The sequence below is a fragment of the Anolis carolinensis genome, chromosome 4 (assembly GCF_035594765.1).
Source record: "Anolis carolinensis isolate JA03-04 chromosome 4, rAnoCar3.1.pri, whole genome shotgun sequence".
Classification (NCBI taxonomy): Eukaryota; Metazoa; Chordata; class Lepidosauria; order Squamata; family Dactyloidae; genus Anolis; species Anolis carolinensis.
In genome coordinates this window covers 244,345,071-244,369,990 of record NC_085844.1, presented here as the reverse complement: position 1 = coordinate 244,369,990, position 24,920 = coordinate 244,345,071, and the positions used below count along the sequence as shown (strand labels likewise).

The following is a 24,920-nucleotide window of genomic DNA, read 5'->3' as shown; positions in this document are numbered from 1 at the left end:
TTCCAAATTATATTTTTATATTCCAAATGGTATGGTAGAAAAGGTAGTGCAGCAATAATAATAAATAAGGATGCACATGCACTGTGTAGAATCAATGCAGCATGATACTATGCCACTTTAACTGCTTTGGCTCAATCCTAGGAATCCTGGGAATTGTAGTTTGGCGTGGCACCAGCAAAAGTGGGGTCAAAACACAATAACTTTCCTTTTGCTCCCCCCCTTTCCTAGAGATGGTACACTCCTCCCCTGATTGGCCGATATCTATTATTCATTTTCCCCCTTCCCTTTTGGCCCGAATGGTACGCTCCCCTCTTTTCCCTTTACTCTCCGCCCTGCGCCGCGCAGGCGCAGTAGGCACTTGCCCTGAGGGGGGCGACTGTGTTTACAACTGACGGGGAGCCCGACGCGTGGAGAAGAGCAGGTAAAGAGCCCGCCGTCGGGGCTGTTCTTTTTGGAGGAGCTTCCCTCCCTCCTTGCACACACAGGGACACATAGACTTCCCATTAGAAAGCGGGGGGAAGGGGAGGGAGGATGAGGAACAGCCGTTCTTTCCCTGGCTGTCTGTCAAAAGAGCAGGCCCCGCCCCCTTTAGGCCCCACCTATTCCGTGTCATAGCAACCTTCTTGGCCAAAATGGCGTGGGGGGGCGCATAGGCAGTTCTCACTTTGGGCCCTTCCACACATCTATATAACCCAGAACATCAAGGCAGGACATCCCACAATATCTGCTTTGAGCTGGGTTATCTGAGTCCACACTGCCATATATTCCAGTTCAAAGCAGATAATGTGGGGTTTTCTGCCTTGATATTAAGGGATATAGGGCTGTGTGAAAGGGCCCTTAGGCCTCTTCTACACTGCCTATCAAATCCAGATTGTCTTATTTGAACTGGATTGTATGGCAGTGTAGACTCAAGGCCCTTTCACACAGCCATATAACCCAGAATGCCAAGGTACATAATCCACAGTATCTGCTTTGAACTGGTTTACCTTGAGTCCACACTGCCATATAATCCAGTTCAGTGTCAACGGGGCCCCATATAATCCAGTTCAATGCAGATAATATAATTATAATATAATAGGGTTGTTGTGAGTTTTCTGGGATGTATGGCCGTGTTCCACATCTATGGCAGGCATCCTCAGAGGTTGTGAGGTAGGTATTGTTATAATATAATATTATTATAATGTTACAGTTATTGTGGTATAATAATACAGTAAATAATAATAATAATAATAATAATAATAATAATAATAAAATTTATTTGTATCCCGCCAACATCTCCCCCGGAGGGGACTCGGGGCGGCTCACAGAAATATCAAATACAAAACAATAACAATATACAATACATCAATAAACAATAATATGCACCAATTGTAGTATTTGCACATTAACCAAAAAGAATAAAAACACACTTATTAAAAACATAGAATTTAAAAACAGTGAGGTTGTAATAGTAGATTAATAAAAGCACCACTTTTAAAGGTAGGTAAAGGTTTTCCCCTGACATTAAGCCTAGTCGTGTCCGACTCTGGGGGTTGGTGCTCATCTCCATTTCAAAGCTGAAGAGCCGGCTTTTTCTGTAGACACCTCCAATGTCATGTGGCTGGCATGACTGCATGGAGCGCCATTACCTTCCCACCGAAGCGGTACCTATTGATCTACTCATATTTGCTTGTTTTCGAACTGCTAAGTTGCAGAAGCTGGAGCTAAGAGTGGGAACTCACCCCACTCCCTGGATCCGAACTGCCAACCTTTTGGTCAGCAAGTTCACCAGCTCAGCAGTTTAATTTGCTGCGCCATCGGGGGCTCCACTAATACAGTACAATATGATAATATATAATATATTATATATTATATATTTATATGACCAATTATATTGCTGTATAATAGTAGAGCACAATATAATATGTAATACTAATATTGTGCTGTGCTTATAATATATACAGTGTTCCCTCACATATTGTGGGGGTTCCAGTACCACCCGCAATAAGTGGAAATCCACGAAGTAGGGACACTATATATTTATACATTATTTTAGTAGTTATACACTATTTTAAGTCGTGTGTTGATAGATCGCCTCCTTCTCTCATTGCCGCTTGAGCTTTCTCTCCTTTTCTCTCCCTTCGGCTTCTCCTTCCTCCCTTCCTTAGGCTGTAAATTGAATTTTTTAATGATTTATAATATCCTTTTAGAGTTTATTGAAAAATTGCAAAACAGCAAATCCGCAAAAAGGGAGGGAACACTGTACACTAATAATGCAATATAATAATATATAAAAATATTTGTAATATAATAATGCTAACATATTAAATATAATTCTGCTGATAATATATAATAATATATGATGATAATACTGCTTTATTTTATATTAGTAAATTTTATGTTGTATTGTAATATTTTTAATTGTCAGCCGCTTTGGGCCTCCGTAAAGAGAGATAAAGTGGGATATAAATAAATAAACCTTTAGATAAGCAATAGAAGACAGGTAGAATACAATAGAACATACGTTTTCACATATGTGTTTATTCATTATGTAGCTTGGCTACCCGGCATTGCCCGGGTTATTTGAAAAAGTCATTTTTAATTGTACAAAATGCATAAGGTTGTGGGTAAACTACAATTCACATCGTGCGAGGTTAACCCTGAGCAACTCCATCAGTACTTAAAACTTGCTATGATGGACAAGCTTGCTCTGGATGCATCGTTGGTGGGGTTCAGTGTGCTTTCTGGCTGGAGGGTAAACTGCAACTCCCACTATGGTGAGTCTGCCCCCTTAAACCCTTCCAGTAGGTTGAGTCAGTCATGTGGGTTCTGTGTGTCAAATTTGGTCCAGGTCCATCATCGGTGGAAGTCACCGTTTCCCTGGTTGTGGGTGGACTACAACTCCCAGAAAGGAAGGTCAGTCCCCCCCCCCCCAAAAAAAAACCCAGTAATCAAATTTGAGCATATCAAGTATGTGTGCCAAGTTTGGTCCAGATCCATTGGTGTTTGGGTTCACAGTGCTCTCTGGATGTAGGTGAACTACAACTCTCCCAAATCAAAGTGAATTTCCCCCAAAAACCTCTAGTACCTTTTGCTGGTTATGGGAGCTCTGTGTACCAAGTTTGGTCCAATTCCATCTTTGGTGGAGTTCAGAGTGTTCATTGATTGCAGGTGAACTATAAATCCCAGTACCTAAAATTCCAAAATGTCCAGGCCAATTCCCCTGAAAACCCAAATTCAAATTTGGGCATATTGGGCATGCCAAGTTAGTTCCAGGTCCATCATTGGTGGGGTTCAGAGTGCTCTTTAATTGCAGGTGAACTATACATCCCAGTCCCTACAACTCTTATTAATCATGGTGAATTCTCCCCAAACCTCTCTAGTATGTTCAGTCGCTGATCAATTCCTCTGTTTGCTGTGTGCCATAGAAAAGAATAGGAAGGGGTTATGGAAGAGGCAGTGGGCAGGGTCATGCAAATTCCACACCAGTGGGAAGATAAAAGGTGTAAGGAAATACATAAAATCTATGAGAAAATAGTCCCTGTATGAAAGCCTTCACTAGAATGGTGGGCAGAATGGTGTATTGTAATATTTGTAATTGTGAGCCGCTTTGAGTCTCCATATAAATAAATAAAGTGGATTTTCTGATGTGATAATCTGGATTATATGATCTCGGAGCCATATAATAATGCCGTTGTATTATTATTATTATTATTATTATTATTATTATTATATCTCACAATTATCATACAGTGTTTAAATTAAAACCTAGTTCATAAAAATAGAATCAAATGCAGGAGTATTAAAATACAGTAGAAGACAAATAGATAAAACAAAGTAGAGCTTGTGTCTTCATATTATTGTTATTATTATATTTATTTATATTTAACACCAAGGCTGGAGTTAAAATTAGTGGGAGAAACATTAACAACCTTAGATACGCAGATGATACCACTTAGATGGCTGAAAGTGAGGAGCTGAGGAGCCTTATAACCAAGATGAAAGAAGAAAGTGCAAAAGCTGGGTTGCAGTTAAACATCGATAAAACCAAGACTGTGGCAACCAGACTGATTGATAACTGGCAAATAGAGGTGTTTGTGTGTGAGTGTATTGATATCTGTGTGTTTGACTCTGTGTTAGAGTAGTTTTTGTGTGTTCTTATCAGTGTATTTGAGTGTGTATGTTTAAATTAAGTGTGTGTTGTATCTGTGTGTTTAGGTAGAGAGTGGGTGTATGTTTTCCTATCAGTGTTTAAGTGTATGCAAGTGCATTGATATCTGTGGTTTGTGTATGTCTGAGTTTTCATATCAATGTTTTAAGTAATGGGTGTTTCCATATTTGTGTTTAAATTGAGTTTGTGTGTTCTTATCTGTGTATTTAAATACAGAGAATGTGTATGTGTGTGTTCATATCGGTATGTTTAATTAGTTGTGTGTGAGAGAGTTCATATCTTTCTGTTTAACTAGAGCAGGTGTGTGTATGTTTATCTCTCTGTGTGTGTATGCCTTCAATTGCTTGTCAACCTATGGCTACTCCATAAATATCATAGGGATTTTTTAAAATAAAAAATGAATAATCACTGGTGATTTTGCCTCTGAAATACAGCACTTGGCATTCCTTGTTGATATCCCATCTAAGTAGTAGCCAGGCCTCCCTCTGCTTAATTTCCAAGATTAGACAGGTATTTAGTCTATGTTTCTAATATTTATGCATTGATATCTGTATATAGTCATTGAAGTGGTTACCAAAATAAAAAAATATAAAATGATCAAAACATTTACACTTCCATCTTCTTTAGTTATTGAAGATGAACTAAAGAGTGGAGAGGGGATATTAGTCTTATTTTCACTATCACCCATATGTTATTTTCTTTTAGAAGCTTTTCTTTGTTTTGCTGAATTGTTTCATGTTTAACTGTTTTCACTGTAAGAGGTAGAAATGTGATAAGTAAATCTTCCCCTGCTTATAGGACTTCAAATCTTCTTTGCAATGCTTTTCTTCATTCCTTTTCTCCCAGTACAGGCAGTCCCCGAGTTACAAACATCTGAGTTAGAAACAGCGCATAAAAAATGAAATGCAAAGATACAGAATGGGGGACGCCTGGCTCGATAGTAGTACGTGTGAAAAAGATCTTGGAGTCCTTGTGGACAGGAAGGTGAACATGAGCCATCAATGTCATGAGGCAGCTAAAAAAAGTCAATGGGATTTTGGCCTGCATAAATAGGAGTTAGTGTCTAGATCCAGAAATGCCATGCTACCCCTCTATTCTGCCTTGGTCAGACCACACTTGGAATCACACTGTGTCCAATTCTGAGCACCACAATTGAAGGGAGATGTTGACAAACTGGAATGTGTCCAAAGGAGGGCAACTAAAAGGATCAATGGTCTGGAGAACAAACCCTATGAGGAGCGGCTTAAAGACTGGGCATGTTTAGCCTGCAGAAGAGAAGGCTGAGAGGAAACATGATAGCCATATATAAATATGCGAGGGGAAGTCATAGGGAGGAGGGAACAGGCTTGTTTTCTTCTGCCTGGGAGACTAGGACACAGAATAACGGCTTCAAACTGAAGGAAAGAAGATTCTACCTGAACATTAGGAAGAACTTCCTAACTGTGAGAGCTGTTCAGCTGTGGAACTCTCTGCCCTAGACTGTGGTGGAGGCTTTTAAACAGAGGCTGGATGGCCATCTGTTGGGGATGCTTTGAATGTGATTTTCGTGCTTCTTGGCAGGGGGTTGGACTGGATGTCCCACGAGGTCTCTTCCAACTCTATTATTCTATAGTTAAGAGACAACAGGAAGTTAGAGAAATCTGCCCCTTGGAAGGATTTCTTCCTAAAAGCTTTATCATGGAGAAAATGGGTTTCAGCTGAAGCTTTCTCATCAATCCTTGTTTCCACAACAAACTAAATTTTTCACAATCCAATCCTGCATGTATAATGGTCATAAAATCTCATTCTCGCATCACCCACATTCCTATCTCACTTCTTCTCCAAGCTTATTCAGCCCCTTCTTTGTATCAGATCTCAGTGACATTAGAATCCATACATTATTTTGCCACTCCAGACTAATCCTAATAATGTATTTTTACTATTTTTTCAGCTTCAGTTGTCTTCATGAATACAATAGGAATGAGCCAGCTTCTCTTTCCCCTCTGCTTATGAATAAAATGCCTGTATTTTTTTCTTCTTTTCTCTTCCTCAACCACGTCATTTTCCAGGATTATTTGCATAAAGCCAAACACTTCCCTATTCAGCTCCACTTGGCAAGCTCATTCCACCCCTTTTTTAATAATAAAGTCAATGTGTATGTGCGTGTGTGCAAGGACGCATTTAATTATGTATGTTTTAATCTTGTTTTAATGTTTTAATGGCTTAATCTCATTTTAACTTCTATATCTTCTGAATATTTCCCAATATATTTTAATTTGTTGCAACGGAGAAGAAGATGGGATAGAAATAAATAGAACAATAACAGTGCCCCATAATTTCTCTCCTTCTATCCCAACTTCTTCATGTTGAGTATAAAACCTCACTTCTTTTCATATATATATTAGGAATTCCCAACTTCCAATAATCCTCAATGCTTTCCCAGTCTCTTTCTCAAACCTTGTGAGCATGAGATCAGTTATCAGTTTCCCCTCTATAGCTTTTATTAGGCTTTCTCAAGGCACTGACTGGATTCTGTCTGATCTGGGAAGCTAAGCATAGTCAGCCATGGTTAGTGTTGAATGGGAGACCACCTGTGAATCCCAAGTCCTGTAGGCTATATTTCAGAGGAAGGAGCTGGAAAAGGTACCTCTGATTATCATTTGGCTAAGAAAACCCTTTAAAATTAATGGGGTCACCATAAGTCAGTGTGTGATTTGAAGGCACATGGGCACATCACAGATTAAGAGGTGGAAGTTTGTAGTGTTGGCTTCTTTCACCCAGGATAGTGAGATCCCCCAAGTTTACTTGAAGAGAATCTCCATTTCATCTCTTTCTGTCTCTCCTCTCCAGTCACCAATAGATGCCAAGCATCAGGCAAAATCCCCTTCCCTTGGTAAGCCCTCTCTTGTGATCATGGGCTCTTCTAATACCCACATTTTCTACTGTCAGTCCCATTTCCTGGGCAGTGGGGGCAAAGCCTCACCTTTTCTCTCCCAACCTTGTGGTAGTGCAGTCACCCAATATGTATCCTTTCTGTGTGCAATAATGAGATATTTTTTGCTGACAGTTGTGTCTTGAGGGATTCATCTGTACTGTACAGAGCCGGCCCTAGGTATTTTTCAAGTGTAGGCGAACAGAATTTTGGCGCCCCCTCCCCCCAAACCAATCGCTGAAAAATAAAAGTGTTGGATAAGCAAAAATGTTTGATAATAAGGAGGGATTAAGGAAAAGTCTATTAAACATCAAATTACATTAAGATTTTACAAATTAAGTACTAAAACATCATGTTTTACAACAAATCAAGAGAAAAAGCAGTTCAATACTTTGCGGAGGCAGGCTGCAGGAGACAGGAGTTGCCTTGATGGCGCCCCCAACAAGATGGCGCCACAGGCAACTGCCTAGTTGGCCTGGTGGTTGAACCGCCTCTGGTACTGTAGAATTAATGCACTGTGACTCCCTTTTAACTGCCATGGCTCAATACTATGGAATCCTGAGAGCTGTAATTTTACAAGGTTTTTATCCTACTTTAACAAAGAATACTCATGCCTCACCAAACTACAAATCCTAAGATTCCATAGCATTGTCCCATGGCAGTTAAAGTTGTCTCAAACTGCATTCATTCTGCACTGTAGGTGCACCCGTTTATCATCTAATGCTACACACAAACTGAAATTACATCATCTGATGCTGCAGATATGGGACCCCTTTCTTACCCAACATTTGTTCAATAATCTTCTGTTATAAGAAGACTTGTTTCACTTCTTTCCTTCTCCAAAGTTGTAGTGGAGTGCTTCTCAAGCTATCAAATATGTGTCAGGGGTTGTATTTATGCACTTTAGGTCAGTTTTCTTTTCTGCCTTGTAAATGCTCCCAAAATTAGCAGCAGGTGGCTCAAGGACCAGCACTAACTCATAGACCATCACTTTGAGTAGTACAGCTAGCCTTTTACATTTGCAAATTTAACTTTTGTGGATTGTATTATTCACAGACTTGATTAACAAATATGCTCTCTTTAGCAATTTCAAAAGCCACATCTACACTGAATATTTAATCTAGTTTAAAAGCTAGTTTCAAACTGCTGTGGCTAGATAGCGAATGCCTGTAAAAGCATGCAAAAGAAAGCCCTTAATGCACATCAGTGCTGTGTGGTTTGTGTAATCACCATCCAGGCCTCAAACTGGTCCCAGGATTTCCTATATCATCTTCTGCACAGCAAAATCGTTTTCTTCAACAGCAGTTTGAAACTGTGCTAAATAGTCAGGGCAGATGTGTCCCAAGTCCTCCAGTACAACTCTGTGATCAACTTCTACTATAAGTTGTTTGTATTTAATGTGTTACATTGTATCGAATTTTAGTTGTTTGTATTTAATGTGTTACATTGTATCGAATTTTAATAGGCAGGATCTGTATGAAAATTGTTTTATATCTGGAATGCTAAACTCATTTTCACCAAGGTTCACACCAGCTTTATAGTTGCCTTCAAAGGGCCATGGGTAATTGTAAGACTGTATAGATGTAACTATGTTGTCTTGGTATTGAAAGCTTCGCCGGCCATATAAAATGATATGACGGGTTGGATTCAGCCTATGGGCCTTGCATTTGACATGTGTGTTTTATACAGTACTTTTATATTGCTTTATATTGTTGCACTTTCGTATTGTACTCACATGTTTGTATGCAAATGGCCTTTGTTCTAGGCATTAATAAACAACAGTATAATCCAAAGCGCAAATGATCTCATCCAGCATAGAGAAAACATTTGAAATTATTCATTCTCATGTGCCAGGGTGAAATAAGGAAAGGTTTAGAGATCTCAAGTCCATACAGTTAATATTTTTTTACTGTTGATCCAAATGGGGCATGGAAAGTTGCCAAAGATTATAATTATTAAGGCCAGAGGTAAAGAAAGGAAGAAAAGGAGAGCATACTTCTTTGCGTGGTTGTCAGTGCATTTCGAAAGGGTGCCTGTGCAGTTCTTGGCTTCAAAGTGAGTCCTGGTTTGTGCTGTGGTAAGGCTATTCATTGTCATTGTGAGACACAGCTCCGTTGTGTTGTATGTGCTGGAGACAGGAGGCTCTGTTTGTTGTAAGTGTGCCCTGAATTGGCCGCCGACCCATTATCTCTTGTTGTGGCACAACAGCGAACGTAGTAAAGGCGTGCTAATAGTCCTGTCACTGGACTGCAGCCAGGTCAGAGGGCAGCTGTCTTGCATGGAGAATCTCTCTGACTTTGCACTCTGGGCAGCAGCTTGTAAAGAGTAGGAAACAAACCCTTAAAAATGAAGCAGTGGGGTTCCTGAGCGTGTGTGCTTAAAATAAGCCTTAAGCCCCATGAAAGGGCCGAGAAAAGAAGATTGCTGGTCATGATTTCATGCTTTAAATCACATTCAAGACTCTTAGCTTGTCTGTTTTTATTTATTATTTACTTACTTACTTTACTTTCATCCTGCCTTTTTCCTGATATAGGAACTCAAAGTGCCCATAGCTTTTTTGTGTGTGGAAACTGATTCTTCATGTTGCATATTCACTCCTCAGTTAAGCAAAACATAACAATTTAAAACATCATCTGACAACAGGGAGGTTGTAAAGCAGAGAGAAAAATAAGAGATTAACATGAGCAAAATGTTTTTAAACTTTTAGAGATTAAGACTAAACAGACTGTTGTTCTGGTTGAGTTTCTCTTATCTGAAATGCTTGAAGGCAGAAGTGTTTTGGATTTTGGAATATTTTCATATACTGATAATGAGATCTCTTGGAGATGGGGCCCAAGCCTAATCACAAAATTTCATTTTCACCATACATTCATATCATGAAGGGGAAATGTTATGCACAGCATTTTTAATGTTTAATAATATTGTGCATGAAACAACATTTGTGCACATTGAGCCACCAGAAAGCCACACACCTATGGACAACTTTGGAGCATTTCAGATTTTTAGATAAAGGATGCACAACTACACTATTGTGAAATGTGGATAACCATCTCTATTGCCAGAGATTCCTTCTATGAAATCCTGGGATTTGTAACTTAATGAATTCAGAGTACCTCCTTAAATTACAGATACCAAAATTCCATTGATGTAACCATGACAAGAATGATTTCAAAGTGCTATCCATTCTAGCACATACAGAAACCCAAGACTTTGTGGAAAAAGTAGGTTTTAAGGGTGGCATTCTTTGCCAACTCTTAATATCTTCAAAGTTTGTGAGCTCATGGGCTATGCAGTACCAGTTATCTCCATGTGGGTGTCATAGTGTCACATCTGGCTGGACATCATGAGATGCTGGGCTTGAGGACTAATCTGGCAAGAGAAGGGTTATTTTATGTCCTTTTTACTCTACAGGAATCTGTTATTAGGCCCGATTTATCAACTACTAGTGTGATCAGATGATTGATCTGAAGGAGAACTCATAGGCCAAACTGTCCCCTTAACCATGTGTTTATTTGACAGAAACTGAAAGCTCAAACTGATTGATTGTCGCGCCTGAAAGAAAGAGGAAGGCTGCAAGCTGTGCATTTGTTGCCCTCTTCCTTATGTTCCTGTAACCCTAAAAACAACCTAGTTTTTTCTAGGTAATTTTCCTTTTAGCTACAAGGCCTAAATACCTAAAGGCACCACATGCCTTCTGATCTTGGAAACTAAGTAAGATTAGACCTGGTTAGCATTGGTTAGAAACCACCAACAAATCCAAGAAGCTATTTCAGAGGAAGAAATTGACAAAGCCACCTCTGATATGCGTTCCCTAAGAAAATCCTATGAAATTCATGAAGTTGCCATAAGAAATAATTGTCAACTAGCCCATTTTTGGAGAAGAAGGAGGAAAGGAACAGGAGAGGGGGAAGATGATAATGATGATATGGGGCACTTGGCAACTATCCTTGGAGTAGAGTCCCTTACATGTCTTTTATCTGTCCTTGTTACTCAAACATTTCTTCCTTTTAGATTCAGTTTCAGGTTAAGCAAATTTAAAAAGCCTGTGCAAATTCATTTCAGGTTAGGCAAATTAAGAAAGCAATTTTTCATATACGTGTTAAGCCACATAAAATTCAGTGCAGGCCTTTGTTCGAAATTTGGTTTTTGTAGTATCAACCACCACAGCCAGGAAGATCACAAGTTAAGTTCTAACATACTGTATCAACCTAATGATTCAAGATTTATGCTAGTTATGTATCCCTTGTTCAGAGTTTGCAATACCATCTGGTTTTTCTGTGGAAAGGTGGGATCTTGTTTGTGCTGAATGTATCCAACAATGAAGCTGAAGCAGAACATTCTAAACCAGGCACAAACACAGAATTTGCTGTTTCTGCACTTTTTGCCAGAAGAGCAAAGCTGTATTTTTTTAATCACTCTGTGTTCTTCCTATGTGTGATGTTAGCAGAGGAGCCCGATAGCTTTTTGGCATTGCTAAATCCTTGACCTCTGAAGTTGACTTTTCTAAAAGAAACGGTCTTGTTTAAAGACTGTTGTGTGTTATATTTGTGTAGCAGTTGTTTCAGTGAGGTCGCAGTGTAGTGATTTCTGAGTTGAACTACTGAAGAAACACCTGGAGACAAGGGTTCAAACCTCTGCTCAGCCATGAAGCCCATGGGATGACTTTGAGCATGTCACACTCTCTCAGCTTCAGAGGAAGGCAAAGGCAACCCCCTTCTGAATAAATCTGGCAAAAAAAACCCCACTGATAGGTTTGCCTTAGTTGGAAATGACTTGAAGACATGGAGTCCCCGGTGGCGTAGTGGGTTAAAGCCTTGTGACTTGAAGGTTGGGTTGCTGACCTGAAGGCTGCCAGGTTCGAATCCCATCCGGGGAGAGTGCAGATGAGCTCCCTCTATCAGCTCCAGCCCCATGTGGGGACATAAGAGAAGCCTCCAACAAGCATGGTAAAAACATCAAAACATCCGGCCGTCCCCTGGGCAACATCCTTGCAGACGGCCAATTCTCTCAAATCAGAAGAGACTTGCAGTTTCTCAAGTCGCTCCTGACACACACAAAAACTTGAAGACAAAAAACTGCAATAATCTCTCCCTGTATATTAACTTCATAGCAATATGTTAGATTTCATATCAGAGCCAGGCTTAAATTCCATTTACCCTCACCTTCCCATTGTTTTTCTTATCAAATGCTGGAATTTTCAATTGTTTTTAAAACTGGAATTCAGGGATCTCTTTTAGCACACCGTGGGCTTATGGGAGAAGTTTTTTTTTCTTCAAACATATGTCAGTTTTGGCTTACTACTTAAGAACTATGGTCAGTCCCCAAGCTATGAACAAGATAGGTTCTATAGGTTTGTTCTTAAGTTGAATTGGTTTGTCAAAACAGGTACTTTTTAAAATGTAACTCCAGCCAAATATATACATTCTTTAGCTTTGATAGCATAGGGAAGGGTTAACACCCCTGTTCTGCTCTCTGTAGCCCTGTTCAGAAGAGTTCACTCCCTTTCTATCCCTGTGACCATTGGATTTTGAAAAAATGGCTGTTGTGGATTGGAGATAAAGCTTCAGTGGAGACACCTTTTCCCCAGGATAACTCTCGCAAGAGTGAATTTCCCTTCCCTTCTGGTTACTGATCGTTATTGAGTTTATGTTTTTATGATGTTTTATATGTTTTTATGTGCCTAATTCATTGTAACTGCATTTAATGGTGATATATTTTAATGTTGTTTTTCCGAGAGGTAGATTTCTCTCATTTCCTGTTTTCTTGCCCCTGTTTGTAACTGTAACTTGTTTGTAAGTAAGAGGTTTTTGACTTGAGGGCTGCCTGTATATAATATTTAAAAATTATAAATATCTGTAAATTGTGCATCCATACACATCTTCAAAGTCTGGCACATTTTTTTTCACTATCGCTATCTGTCTTGCATCTTCCTACGTGTCTGTCAAGTCATTTTGGATGCTGATTATCTCAAAGAATGTCTCCTGAAATGCCAAGGCAGACTTATGTGGGAGACTATCTCACTTGTTAAGGGGCTTCGAATCACAGTTTTCCATCTATCAAACTCTGCTGGTATAGTACAGAAGAGAACACAAAAGATACAGATGAAAACAAAATCATTTTTCCTCTTCTCCAGTTTGAATTGATTTTTCTCTTCAGTTAGCAGAAATAGAATCATTTATTTTCTTGGCTGTAAAGTCTTGCTTAGAAATTCCTAATTTCCAAATTCAGAATATATGTCTCTTAAAAGACTCCTTTTTGATACCCATTGGCACTTACAAGAAGAACAAATAGGTTGGGAATGGTGATAGACAAAAAGTAATCTGAAGGCAAGCCATTAGTTACAACATGAGGAACCTCAAGAAACCAGGTGGTTTGTTCTCTATTGACTGTTGAGCCTCAGATTTTCCTTTCTTCCTGTTCAAGGGGATATTTTCAAAGTTTCAAAGCAAGTGCTGCTTTTTTGCGTTGAATGCTAGCCAAAGTTGGACAGGCTTTTGCGTATGGCAGAAAATACAATGTATAACTTTCAACTGGAATCCGTGTTTCCATGTATAGCAGCATCTGAAGAGAGCAGCTGACAATGCAATACAACATGTTTGTCAGGAGGGATCATTGGTGTGTTATTTCAAGGGTTGTTACATTGTCCTAATGAATATACATATGAAATGTGACTGGCAATCTCTGTAGATAGAGAATTATTTTCATCCCCATCTTTTCTTGTATATAGAATGTGCCATACATTCAACGAATGTCTTCTGAACTCTTAATATAGATTAATTTCTTTTTCCTTCCTCTTTCCCAGCTTCTCCAGCTATCCAGACTTAATTTCAGAATCTGTGTGAAACATGGGAGGTGCCGTGAGCGCCGGAGAGGACAATGATGAGTTAATTGACAATCTGAAAGAGGCTCAATACATCCGGACAGAGCTGGTAGAGCAGGCCTTCCGGGCTGTGGATCGAGCAGACTATTACCTCGAAGAGTTCAAGGACAACGCTTACAAAGACTTGGCTTGGAAGCATGGGAACATTCACCTCTCTGCTCCCTGCATCTACTCGGAAGTCATGGAAGCTCTGGATTTGCAGCCGGGGCTTTCTTTCTTGAACCTGGGAAGTGGCACTGGCTACCTGAGTTCCATGGTTGGGCTTATCTTGGGTAAGGGAGCCTTCTTATCAGCTAAATTAGCTATGCATATCAAAAGGTTGCAAAATATACACTTCCCTGTGTTGATAATACATTGGGCCTATGCTGGGCTACTCATAGTTTATGAAACACCACAGCCATGACACTATACTGTGATCAGTACCCTACAAATCAAAGAATATGCATGTGTATATGGAAAAGCCATATGGTTTGAAATAAATGCAACTTTCTATGGATGGTGGGTGCTTACGTGTCTGGGACAAAGCTTGAGAAAACAACTTCTCCAAGCATCAGATTTCTATAACTGTAATAACAAAACAACTTCTCCTAGTATCAATTTTCCATAACTGTAATAACAATACCATTATGTAGTTTCAGAGGCTGAGACTCATTTGAGAGTTTAAACCAAAAAATACTCCAGCAGGAACACAACCTGCTTTCTGATTCCATTCTTATTGGGAGTGGGAAGAGAATGAATAGTAATCATGATTATGATTCCTTTCAGCCTAAAGAAAAATTCACAGCACACTTTAAACCGATTAACTAGAAACCAGAAAAAGTAATATAATAAATTATTGGTACATTTGTGGGTTTGCTTTTGCCAGTTAGATTATTCATGAATCGATTAAAACATTATCTCAGGAAATGTCTAGTTCCTCCAGTGCAGCTCCATTGCCAATTTTCACCAGAGATTGGCCATAGAGCCACGTCAGAAGACCTAGATATTCTTTGAGAGAACCTCTTTAGGAATGTATTGGTTCTCCAGTACGATTCTGTGGTCAATTTCTGATGGAAGTTCACCATGGAATCATGCTGGCAGGCAAAACAGAAATAATGGGGGTTTTTTATTTGTGGGTTTTCACTTACATGGGGCTCCTATGCCACTAACTCCAGTGAATGTGGAAGATTAATTGTTTCTTAATCAGCAATTAAGTCTTCAATTACTAGTATTATTAATTTATCCATCTATATCCTGTCTCTTGATCATGGGACTCAAGTCAACTGGCAACATATTAAAAACAATACAAAAATCAGAACAAAAGTATAAATATTTATATTTCACCCTTCTCACTCAGAAGGGGACTCAGTGCGGAGCACGACATATATACAGCAAGCATTCCATGCCGGGACATAAAATAATTTAAATACACACAAACATTAAACATTAAAACATTAAATATTAAAATTAGTTATATCTACTTTAAAATCAGCTGTTTAAACCAGTTCAGGACACCATCCTGGTTCGGGTCAGCAGAGTAGGTTTCTTATTATTGCCTCTTTTCACTGCCTCAAAGGCTTGGTCCCACAGCCAGGTCTTTATCATCTTTCTAAAGGACAGGAGGGAGGGGACCAATCTAATCTCACCAGGGAAGGAGTTCCATAGCCGAGGGGCAGTCACTGAGAAGGCCCTGTCTTTCATCCCACCAATCGCTAAATGTGTTTTAAAAGCTACATACAAATACTTTTAGATCAAAGCCAGAACTCTTCCCGCTCCCAACAAGAATGGAATCAGAAATCAGAAACAACCCAGCAACCAATGGTGTTGTATGCTCCCTGTTTTCATCCTCAGTTAACAATTTGGCTGCTGCCCTATTTAGCTCAACTGAAGTGTCCAAGCATTTTTCAAAGGAAAGCCCACATAGAGCATATTGCAACAATCCAAACAACCTTCAATAGACTTTTTTTAAAGCTTCTTGACTTACAGCCCTTTACTTAAATAGAAGGTTTTACATATATACAGTAGAGTCTCACTTATCCAACGTTCTGGATTATCCAACGCATTTTTGTAGTCAATGTTTTCAATACATCGTGATATTTTGGTGCTAAATTCGTAAATACAGTAATTATTACATAGCATTACTGTGTATTGAACTACTTTTTCTGTCAAATTTGTTGTATAACATGATGTTTTGGTGCTTAATTTGTAAAATCATAACCTAATTTGATGTTTAATAAGCTTTTCCTTAATCTTTCCTTATTATCCAACATATTTGCTTATCCAACGTTCTGCCAGCCCGTTTATGTTGGATAAGTGAGACTCTACTGTACTTCAATTTTAGCCTACACTTTCTCCAAGACACTAGGACTATGGATGCTTCTCCCACTATCATGATGATAGCACTCGTGTGTGTGTGAGAGAGAAATCAAGATACACTGACTAAAGGTTTTCAAGCATTTTTAATAAACAGGAATTTCAAGCTGAGTCTCCCCAACCTAAGACTATTGTCACCACTATTGTACGTTGGCTCTTATTCATTTTCCTGTTTGTGCATAATTGAAATGTGGCCGTGCATTCAACTGTTAAATAGCACGGAGGTATCTAAAACAGTGCCAATGCTGCCAGCACTTTTGGATTCACATGACATTTCTGGAGCAGTTCCCAGGGTGTATAGATTTGCAAACCTTTTTGCTTGACTGGGCCATCCATGCCCATCACTGAATCCATTAATCATAAGGAGTACCATCTTCACTCCACTGGCAGCATCTGTTAGCATGGTGGGAAAGCATTTTCACATATCTGTACTTATTAGCCATCTGTTAGGCCCACTGTCTTACACTTGAGTCCTAATTTCCCTCTAGGTAGAATCTTCTCACTTCCTTGCTTGTTATTTTTAGGTGGAACACCTTCCCCAGAGTCCTTGTTAGAATGGATCTCACCCTCTTCCTGTTCTATTTCACATTTAGTGTGGTTGTGCAATTAGGTAAATCTCTCTGGAAAGAACCACCTGGTGTCTCCATTTTAATGGGGGCATTGAAGCAACCAAATGCAATGACTTTTCTCAGATCCTCTCTCCAGCTGGGATGAACCTTTTGCACTCGTTCTTTATCTAGTTACCTTTGAAACATTACCTTTGCATATTTGACTCTCCAGGACCTTTCGGCATTAATCATGGTGTGGAGCTTCACTCGGATGTTATAGAATACGCAAAGCAGAAACTGGACTTCTTCATCAGAACAAGTGACAGCTTTGACAAGTAAGCTCGGGAGACAAGGTTTATTTGCATTACTGCAAACTTCCAAGACTGGTTTCTCATTTTGGGTGGTCATTATTAATTGTGGCATAAAATGTTTTACATGTGTGGTGTTAGCTGCTAGAAAGTTGAAAGACAAATACATTTTCTTCAGCTGTTACGCTGTTGACTAGGAATCTTTCATTCTGCACAATTACAGTGCCAGAATTGTCCTTGGATCATATTTTGGAATTGTGGGATTTGGAGTTTGGTGACCCTTGAATTTGTTAGTGAGAATTATTGACAAGCTGGAATTTTTCTAAAGAAGGGTGGCCAAGATGATTCAAGTCTGAAAACCTAGCCTTATGAGGAACAACTTAGAGAACTGGATCTGTTTGACTTGAACAAAAAACTGAAAGATGACATGGTAGCCACCTTTAAATGTATGAAAGGAATGCCATGTGAAAAATGGGATTAACGTTTTTTTGCTCCTCCTATTTCACAAGAGACAGTAGCAGAACAACAGTGATATTGCATTCATCCATGCAGTTTTCTCATCAGTGAAAAAATCCAGTCCTAATTCAAGCACAATGTACTTACAGGATGAACACAATATTGTGAAATAACCCCCAACTAAAGGTGCTTTTAGTTTGCTATAATTGCACTTTATCAACCTCATCTGATAAAGGTTCTAGAACACAACCAATGGAATCAAATTATAAAAGAAAGACAGATTCCGTCTAAACCTTTGAAAGAGCTTATTGACTATAAGAACTATTTGTCAACAGAAAGAACTGCCTCAGAGGGTCATGGACTCTCCATTTTTGGAGTTTATTAAATAGAGGTTGGATAGGCATATTTAATGAGTGCATCAGATGTGTCTTCCTAAGAGGCAGAAGGTGCATTAGATTACTCTTGTGTTATCTTCCACCTCTATGATTCTAATTAAAAGTAAAAGCTTCCCCTCAACCTTAAATCTAGTTGAGTGTGACTCTGGGTGCTCATCTCCATTTCTAAGCCAAAGAGCCGGCATTGCATAGATGTCTCCTAGGTCATGTGGCCGGCATAATTGGATGGAGCGGCGTTACCTTCCTGCCGAAGTGGTACCTATTGATCTACTCACATTTGCATGTTTTTGAACTGCTAGGTTGGCAGAAGCTGAGGCTAACAGTAGGAGCTTGCCCCGTCCCGCGGATTCAAACTGCTGACCTTCCAGTCAGCAAGTTCTGCAGCTTAGTAGTTTAACCTGCTGCACCACCGCAGCCTCTAAATTCCCTCACTGAAACTACAAATCCAAGAATTCTGTAGAATGTTGCCATAGCAATTAAGGTGGAATCATAACTCTGGAATTGTGCAATGGAAAAGGAAACTACAGTGTCACGCCACTATATTTCACTTAAACTTCTGTGGCAACAGTGCATGTATCTACTCTCCAAGCAGTTAATTTGTCAAACTGCATTAATTCTATAGTGCAGATGCATGCTTATGTGAAATTTTGAAGTCTGTAGTTTAGTGTGATCCAAGTGCTTTTTTCTTAAGAATCCTAAATGCTCCTCCTTAAACTCCAAATCACAGGATTCCATAGGATGTTGCCATGGCAGTTAAAGTGGGAAATAACGCTATAACAGTGTAGTGTTTTAATAACCTTTTTGTTTTGGGGAATGCTCAGCCTGTTGAACATTTGTGCCATGTAGAAGTTTTATTCAGAAGCAGCCTTGTTTCTTTTCCCTGAGGTTTGAATTCTGTGAGCCTTCCTTCGTCACGGGAAACTGCTTAGAGATCTCCCCAGACTGCTCTCAATATGACCGTGTGTATTGCGGGGCTGGGGTCCAGAAGGAGCATGAAGATTACATGAAGAATTTGTTGAAAGTTGGTGGGATTCTTGTCATGCCTTTGGAGGAGAAGGTTAGTTGGTTGGATGGGGGTCCTTTGCTTGTAAATTTACTTTGATTCTTGTGGTTCTCTGCCAACTCCATAAACAGTTGAAACAGTTGTGACTACAAAATAAGAAAAGTGCTGTGATATCTTGGCCAACAGATCTCCTGTGTAAGAACTTTCATTGGCAACGTCTGTGTTCATCCACTGTATAAATGGGTTTGTAAATGAAGATAGTCTATTGCATATACTGAAATGGAAGGTAATTAAATTCAATGGAAAATGGTGTCTTAGGCCTCATCTGCTCTGACCATGTAATGTAATTTGAAGGTAGCTCTGGAGAACAAATGCCTACAAAACCAAAAGAAAACACTTAATGTGCGTTGGTGCTCTGTGATTTGTGTAATAAAATTCTGAGCCCCAAACTGGTTCTAGGTTTTCCTATGTAATCGTCCGCACAGCAAAACCACTTTTTTCAATACCACTTTGAAACTGATAAGTGGTCAGTGTGGATGGACAGACAGTACTTAATTTTTTAACTTTTATTTTAGTGGATAGGTGTGACTTCTTACCAGAAAAAGTATTTTGGAATAAACAAGTTCAAATAGCACATAAGCATTCATAAGCTATACCCTGCTAGTTGGTTTCTCTCCTCTTGCTTGCTCAGATTATATTCTCTGTGTTATACAATCTTGTACCACAATAGACTAGGCTGTTTTTCCCCTAGTGTGTACTTTTTTCCTGCCTTATTATCCCTATTATAGATGTCTCAAGCATCTCAAGGTCATTACAAAATTGGGTTATTTCTATATTGGATACCCCCTTCTTGATTTTTTTTTGTTTAGGCTTTGTCTGCACTCTTCATTTTCTGCAGAGTTGGCCTTTTACTGCATCTGACCTGCAGGCTTTGTTCCCTCCCTTTTATGCTGCTTTGCAGCAACATTCAAGAACAAGCCCTACCCACCAATAGATCTTTTGTTTCCAGATTTAGTTAGAGCTCAGGTTAATGTTACCATTGCATTTCCAAAGTGTGGTAGAAAAGGAAGGGGCTGACCTATTAAAGCTAAAAGTAGATCATCTTATTCCTGCTGTCCTCCGTGGCATGCAACACTTTATGTTCTGTTTTTGTTCCTTGAACACAGTTGACTAAGATAACTCGAACTGGCCCATCAGCCTGGGAGACGAAGAAGATCTTGGCTGTTTCATTTGCTCCTCTAATTCAGCCCAACCATGCGGATTCAGGAAAGACAAAACTTGTTCACTTGCGTAAGTTTGCCACTTCTGTAGATCTCTGCTCTGTTTACTTCATTGTTGTAATCATTGAGACGATCCATGGGAACCATAATAAGGCATTCCTCATACCCAGACATTTTTTACTCTCATCTGCAGGGCTAGTTTGCCTGCAGTGACAGCACCTCAGTTGTGTCTGCCACAAAGCCTTGATTACACAGTGGATGTTGCTGCCTTGAAATGGAAGGTAGCTTAGAAATTAACTCTTTGCACTTGCCTGAAGTGCAGGCCTCCTTTTTCCTGTCAGACACCCTGACAAGATATTGTTCTCTCCAAGGGCTTATGTACACATATCACAAAATCCAGGTCCTTACAGAATAACAATACTCTGGACTGCTCCGGATGCAGCCGCACACTCCATGTCCATCCTGCAATGCGGAGCGTTCACAAACTTCACATAACATAGAGTTAAACCAGTTTAACAGAGCCCTGCAATCAGGACTAAACATTACCAGATGTTGTTTAGATATTCAAGAGTGACTTCTGGTTCACTTTGGATTAAAGGCCAGTGTAGACAAAGTCCTTAGAGTAGCTGTCATCCATTTATTAAGAGGTCAGTAAGCATGTGTTTTTCCCTGCCTTTGTCAACTGTACTCTTGCTCTAATGTCTGATTTCACCTTTTCAGCCCCGGTGATGGTTCGCAGCTTGCAAGACCTGGCCCGCATTGCCATCCGCAGCACCATCAAAAAGCTGCTGCACCAGGAAATGGCAGGCCGAAATGGGAACGGCCTACGGAATCCTCCCCGGTTTAAGAGGCGTCGCGTCCGGCGCCGGCGCATGGAAACAATCGTCTTCTTGGACAAGGAGGTCTTTGCCAGCCGGATCTCAAACCCCTCTGACGATAATAATTGTGAGGAGTTGGAGGAGGAGGGCAGGGAAGAGGTGGAGAAAGCCATCCCTGAACTAAAACCTGAGCCTCCTGTCAACTTGCTGAGGGAGAAGATCTTAAGTCTGCCTCTGCCCGACCCTCTGAAATATTACCTGCTGTATTACAGAGAAAAATAAGGCCTAAAGCAAGAGAGGTAGGCAGGACAATAAAAAAAACACCCAGTAGGGCTTGACCGCTGTATGCCAATTGCTTGCCTGTTGATGTGGCCACGCGTCGTGGTGGTAGTGGTGAGCTCGTCCGGGAAGGTGGTTGCCCGTGTACTTAAAACGTGATAGCATTCTTTCAGATTCCTTCCCTTGGTTTGTGTGCTCCAGTTTTGCCCTGCAGCAGAACTTCCTTGGTGGGGAGGGATGGGGTTGGGACAGGCTGACAGGAAAACCTTATGAAAATGAGGGCTTCAGTCAGTACAAATAGAAAAAATTGCTTTGCGGAGGTATCTGTGGATTCCCTTCCCCTTTTCTTTTTGCCAAGTGACACTTTCCCCAAAAGTGAAAAGCAGCAAGGTAAGTAGAATCCCACAGAAAAGCACAGAATCAACAAACGGGCATAGGATCACTTTTTGTGTTGAATGCCCAGTTAAAGTTCTTTCTTTTTTGTTTTATAAAAAAAAGGTTCTTCTTTAAAAAGAAGGATACTGTTTTCTCCAGAGAATCAGGGGGGTCTCCCAAAAACACTCTTTGATCCGAGTTGGGGAGTTTCCAGCAGAAAGAAACCAAAATGCAGGGTGTTGCACTGCAGAAAGTTTTCCTGTTTTGGAGTTGGTAACATTTCCTCCAAGAATGTGAAATGGTAAAGAAAAGAATAGTAGGAGAAGGAAATGCAGGCATCTATTTTTAAAAGCCACGAAACAATCCTGTATACTTTTGGCTGCCAGACAAAGTATACAGAGTGAGTAAATAGTCAGTTTCAATTACAGGCAGGAGCATATGATTCTTTTGCTATGTAGTTCTGTTTTATTATTATTATTATATACTCATGTACAAGTCCACCGATCTCATATATAAGGCAAGGGCAGGTTTGGGGTCAAAATTATGGATTGTCATAGGACCTGTGGATAAATCAAGGAAGGATTATTCCATGTAGAAGGGGAAGCTCCAGCATCACTTTAGGGGCTAGCCAGAACCATTTTCCTACCAAGGCATTTGAAAAGGCCAGAGGATTTGCAGTGATAGAGTAGAGGAGTCAGTGCATCTTTTAGGTTATTCCAGGGTGGACTAAGCTTTTACCTTTTGCCATTCTTCTCAGAGAAGGGGATGGTTCTTTTTTGATAAGAATTAAGCCACGGTGCTTTCAATTACCTGTGGATAAGTCAGCCCAGGCTTTTGGAGATAATTTCGACTAAAGTTTCTAGCTTTACACATGAGTATATATAGGGTACATCCAGTTCATAAATGTAAAAAAAAAAAAAGCTGGGTGCATTGTCTTGTCCTTCGGCAAGTAGAAACTTCTGCTGCATGAAAAGGGCAAGAAACTTCTCTAATTGGGCTTTATAACTCAAGCAAAGACCCTTGCCCCCAACTCTTCTTATTGTTGACTTCCCTTTAATGACACAGATATATGTTAGTGCGGCCTGTTTCACTGATCTACGGGATATCAAATTGAATCCTTTGCCTAAAGTTGTTAGGGTTTTTGTTTTATTTTTGCTGTAACTTGGGAATTTGGGGCAGGGGTGCATTTTGTGGAAATTCTGGGGTTTTCTTCCCAGCGGAAAAATACCAAATATTCCCTAAAAGGTTAAAAAAAATTCCAGACCATTTTCAGATTCCTTTAGAGTTGCCTGTTTTGATTCAAACTTGAAATGCATGTTGGTTTGCAGTGGTCTTCCTTAAGTTTCAGAGACAAGGTAGGATTGTTCTATGTAGGATTAGATCATATTTCAAGAGTCTTTCAAATCCATCTCAGTAGTGTGAAAATGGTGAGCCTAAGCTGTGATTAATTACAGCAGTGATGTACTACAGTCTACCAGAAGTTTGATATAATTCACTTTTGTGGTCCTTACGCAGCCCAGTTGTTGCATGTTTGATGTCCCATTTCAGACAGAGAATCAAGCAGGTCCAGATATTGTTGAATTGCAATTCTCAGCAACCTTAATCAGCATAGCCAGTGTGGGGACTACTGTAAATTTCAGTCCAATGTTTGGAGGGCTTGCATGATTCCTGCCCCCACTTTTAAGGCAACAGAAAGTAATTTGTAGAACATGACCCTGTTAAAAACATACTATTCAGTGAAGTAAATGCTGAAAGTGACACATACAGCTGTCTTTATTAATTCTATTAAATGATGCAGTTTGGTTGTCTAAGCCTATGTAATGCTACCCATCCACCTAAGCTTGGAACCTAAACAGGATCAGTTCTAGTTACTACTTGGATGAGAGGCCACCATTGAATACCAGGTTATGTAAGGTATATTTCAGAGGAAGGAACTGGCCAAACAATTTCTGAGTTGTCTAAGAAAACATATACATGTTATAAGTCAACAGGGACTTGAAGACACATCACATGTAAACATCCTGAGCCAGAAAGTTGACCCATTGTGTATTTATGGTTAACTTGGCTCCCCAAAGGTATTATGAAAAAGATACTCGAAATGGTTTTTGCAGAACTCTTCTTTTTTCCAAAAACAGCATCTCACAGAGCTTTCCCCTTGTTTTGGTTGAAATTTACATTTCAAGCAATTATGAGCTTTCCCATTGTCATATTACCAAAACACACAAAGGTAGCAAATGTGTGTGAGAGTTCAAATGCAGCATAATTGTGAAATAATGTAGGTTGTAGCATTGTAACAGAAGGAGATTTGTCAGTGTGGTATTCCTACACACCAGCATTTACACACTCTTTAATCCAATCAGTTGATGTTCTTAGTAAACCTAACTTGTAGCTGCCAACATCATTTTCGGTAAAAGATGCTAACATTTTATTTCTCCCCAACAGCCAATTGTCTACTGTTAGAAACTTCATATATTTGCATTTCAGCTTCATGTTGTTATTTCATAGCTTGTCGAGGTGTACACAGGCAGAAAGACATTTTCCTACATAGGTCATGCTTTTGTGTTGTAGCTCAAGGTGTAAATAGCTGTAGAAATGAAGATCGGGAAGAAGAAAACGTACTTTCTGAGGCATGGAGAATTGTTGGGAGCAAGTGATTTTAAAATGCAAATTTTATCAAATAAAGGTCTGTGTCAATAAATATGGTCTCGTTTTTAGTGTGTGTCAATATTGCTTTTGCATTTTGTAGAGGAAATGTTTTCTTAATGCTGTGATTATCATTGTGTTAGATTTAGTAATCCAGACAGCTGATAGTGGCAGCGCTTCTATTAATAAGAACTGACCTGAAATGGGTAGGAGAGAAGAAAATGCTGTGGCCCTAACATTCAGTGCGATTCTGGGTTTCATCAACAGAATTAACAGTGTTCAGATAGTACTTTTCTATTCTTCTTTAGTGAAGAAGATGTGGTCTGATTCCATGACCTTCTGTGGATGCTAAAATCCATGGATGCTCAACTCCCATTACATACATTGACATAGAAAAATGTGTTGTTGTATTAATGGATTCAAACTGGGGGAAAGAGATACCAATAAAGGGAGTAGGAGAGGAAGAATCTGTGTTTTTCCTGTATGGCAGGGGGTTGGACTAGATGGCCCATGTGGTCTCTTCCAATTCTATTCTATGATTCTATCACCATCATAAAGACACATGGTGTCTGTTGGAGTTTG

General features: G+C 39.7%; 1 protein-coding gene across 1 annotated transcript; it reads left to right on the top strand.

The window, feature by feature from the left end:
* The first annotated feature begins 291 nt into the window (after positions 1 to 291).
* On the top strand, positions 292 to 24,393 carry pcmtd2 (protein-L-isoaspartate (D-aspartate) O-methyltransferase domain containing 2). The gene is made up of 6 exons (XM_003220712.3): positions 292 to 421; positions 13,864 to 14,213; positions 17,074 to 17,176; positions 18,886 to 19,057; positions 20,170 to 20,293; positions 20,944 to 24,393. Exons 2-6 carry the CDS (start codon positions 13,907 to 13,909, stop codon positions 21,321 to 21,323), a joined length of 1,086 nt encoding a protein of 361 aa, XP_003220760.1. The 5' UTR covers positions 292 to 421; positions 13,864 to 13,906; the 3' UTR covers positions 21,324 to 24,393.
* The last annotated feature ends 527 nt before the right edge of the window (positions 24,394 to 24,920 follow it).

Coding starts and splice junctions, on each gene's coding strand:
- pcmtd2 (XM_003220712.3), top strand. CDS start 13,907: ATGGGAGGTGCCGTGAGCGCCGGAGAGGACAATGATGAGTTAATTGAC. Junction 14,214..17,073: donor CATGGTTGGGCTTATCTTGG/GTAAGGGAGCCT, acceptor TTGACTCTCCAG/GACCTTTCGGCATTAATCAT. Junction 20,294..20,943: donor GACAAAACTTGTTCACTTGC/GTAAGTTTGCCA, acceptor TCACCTTTTCAG/CCCCGGTGATGGTTCGCAGC.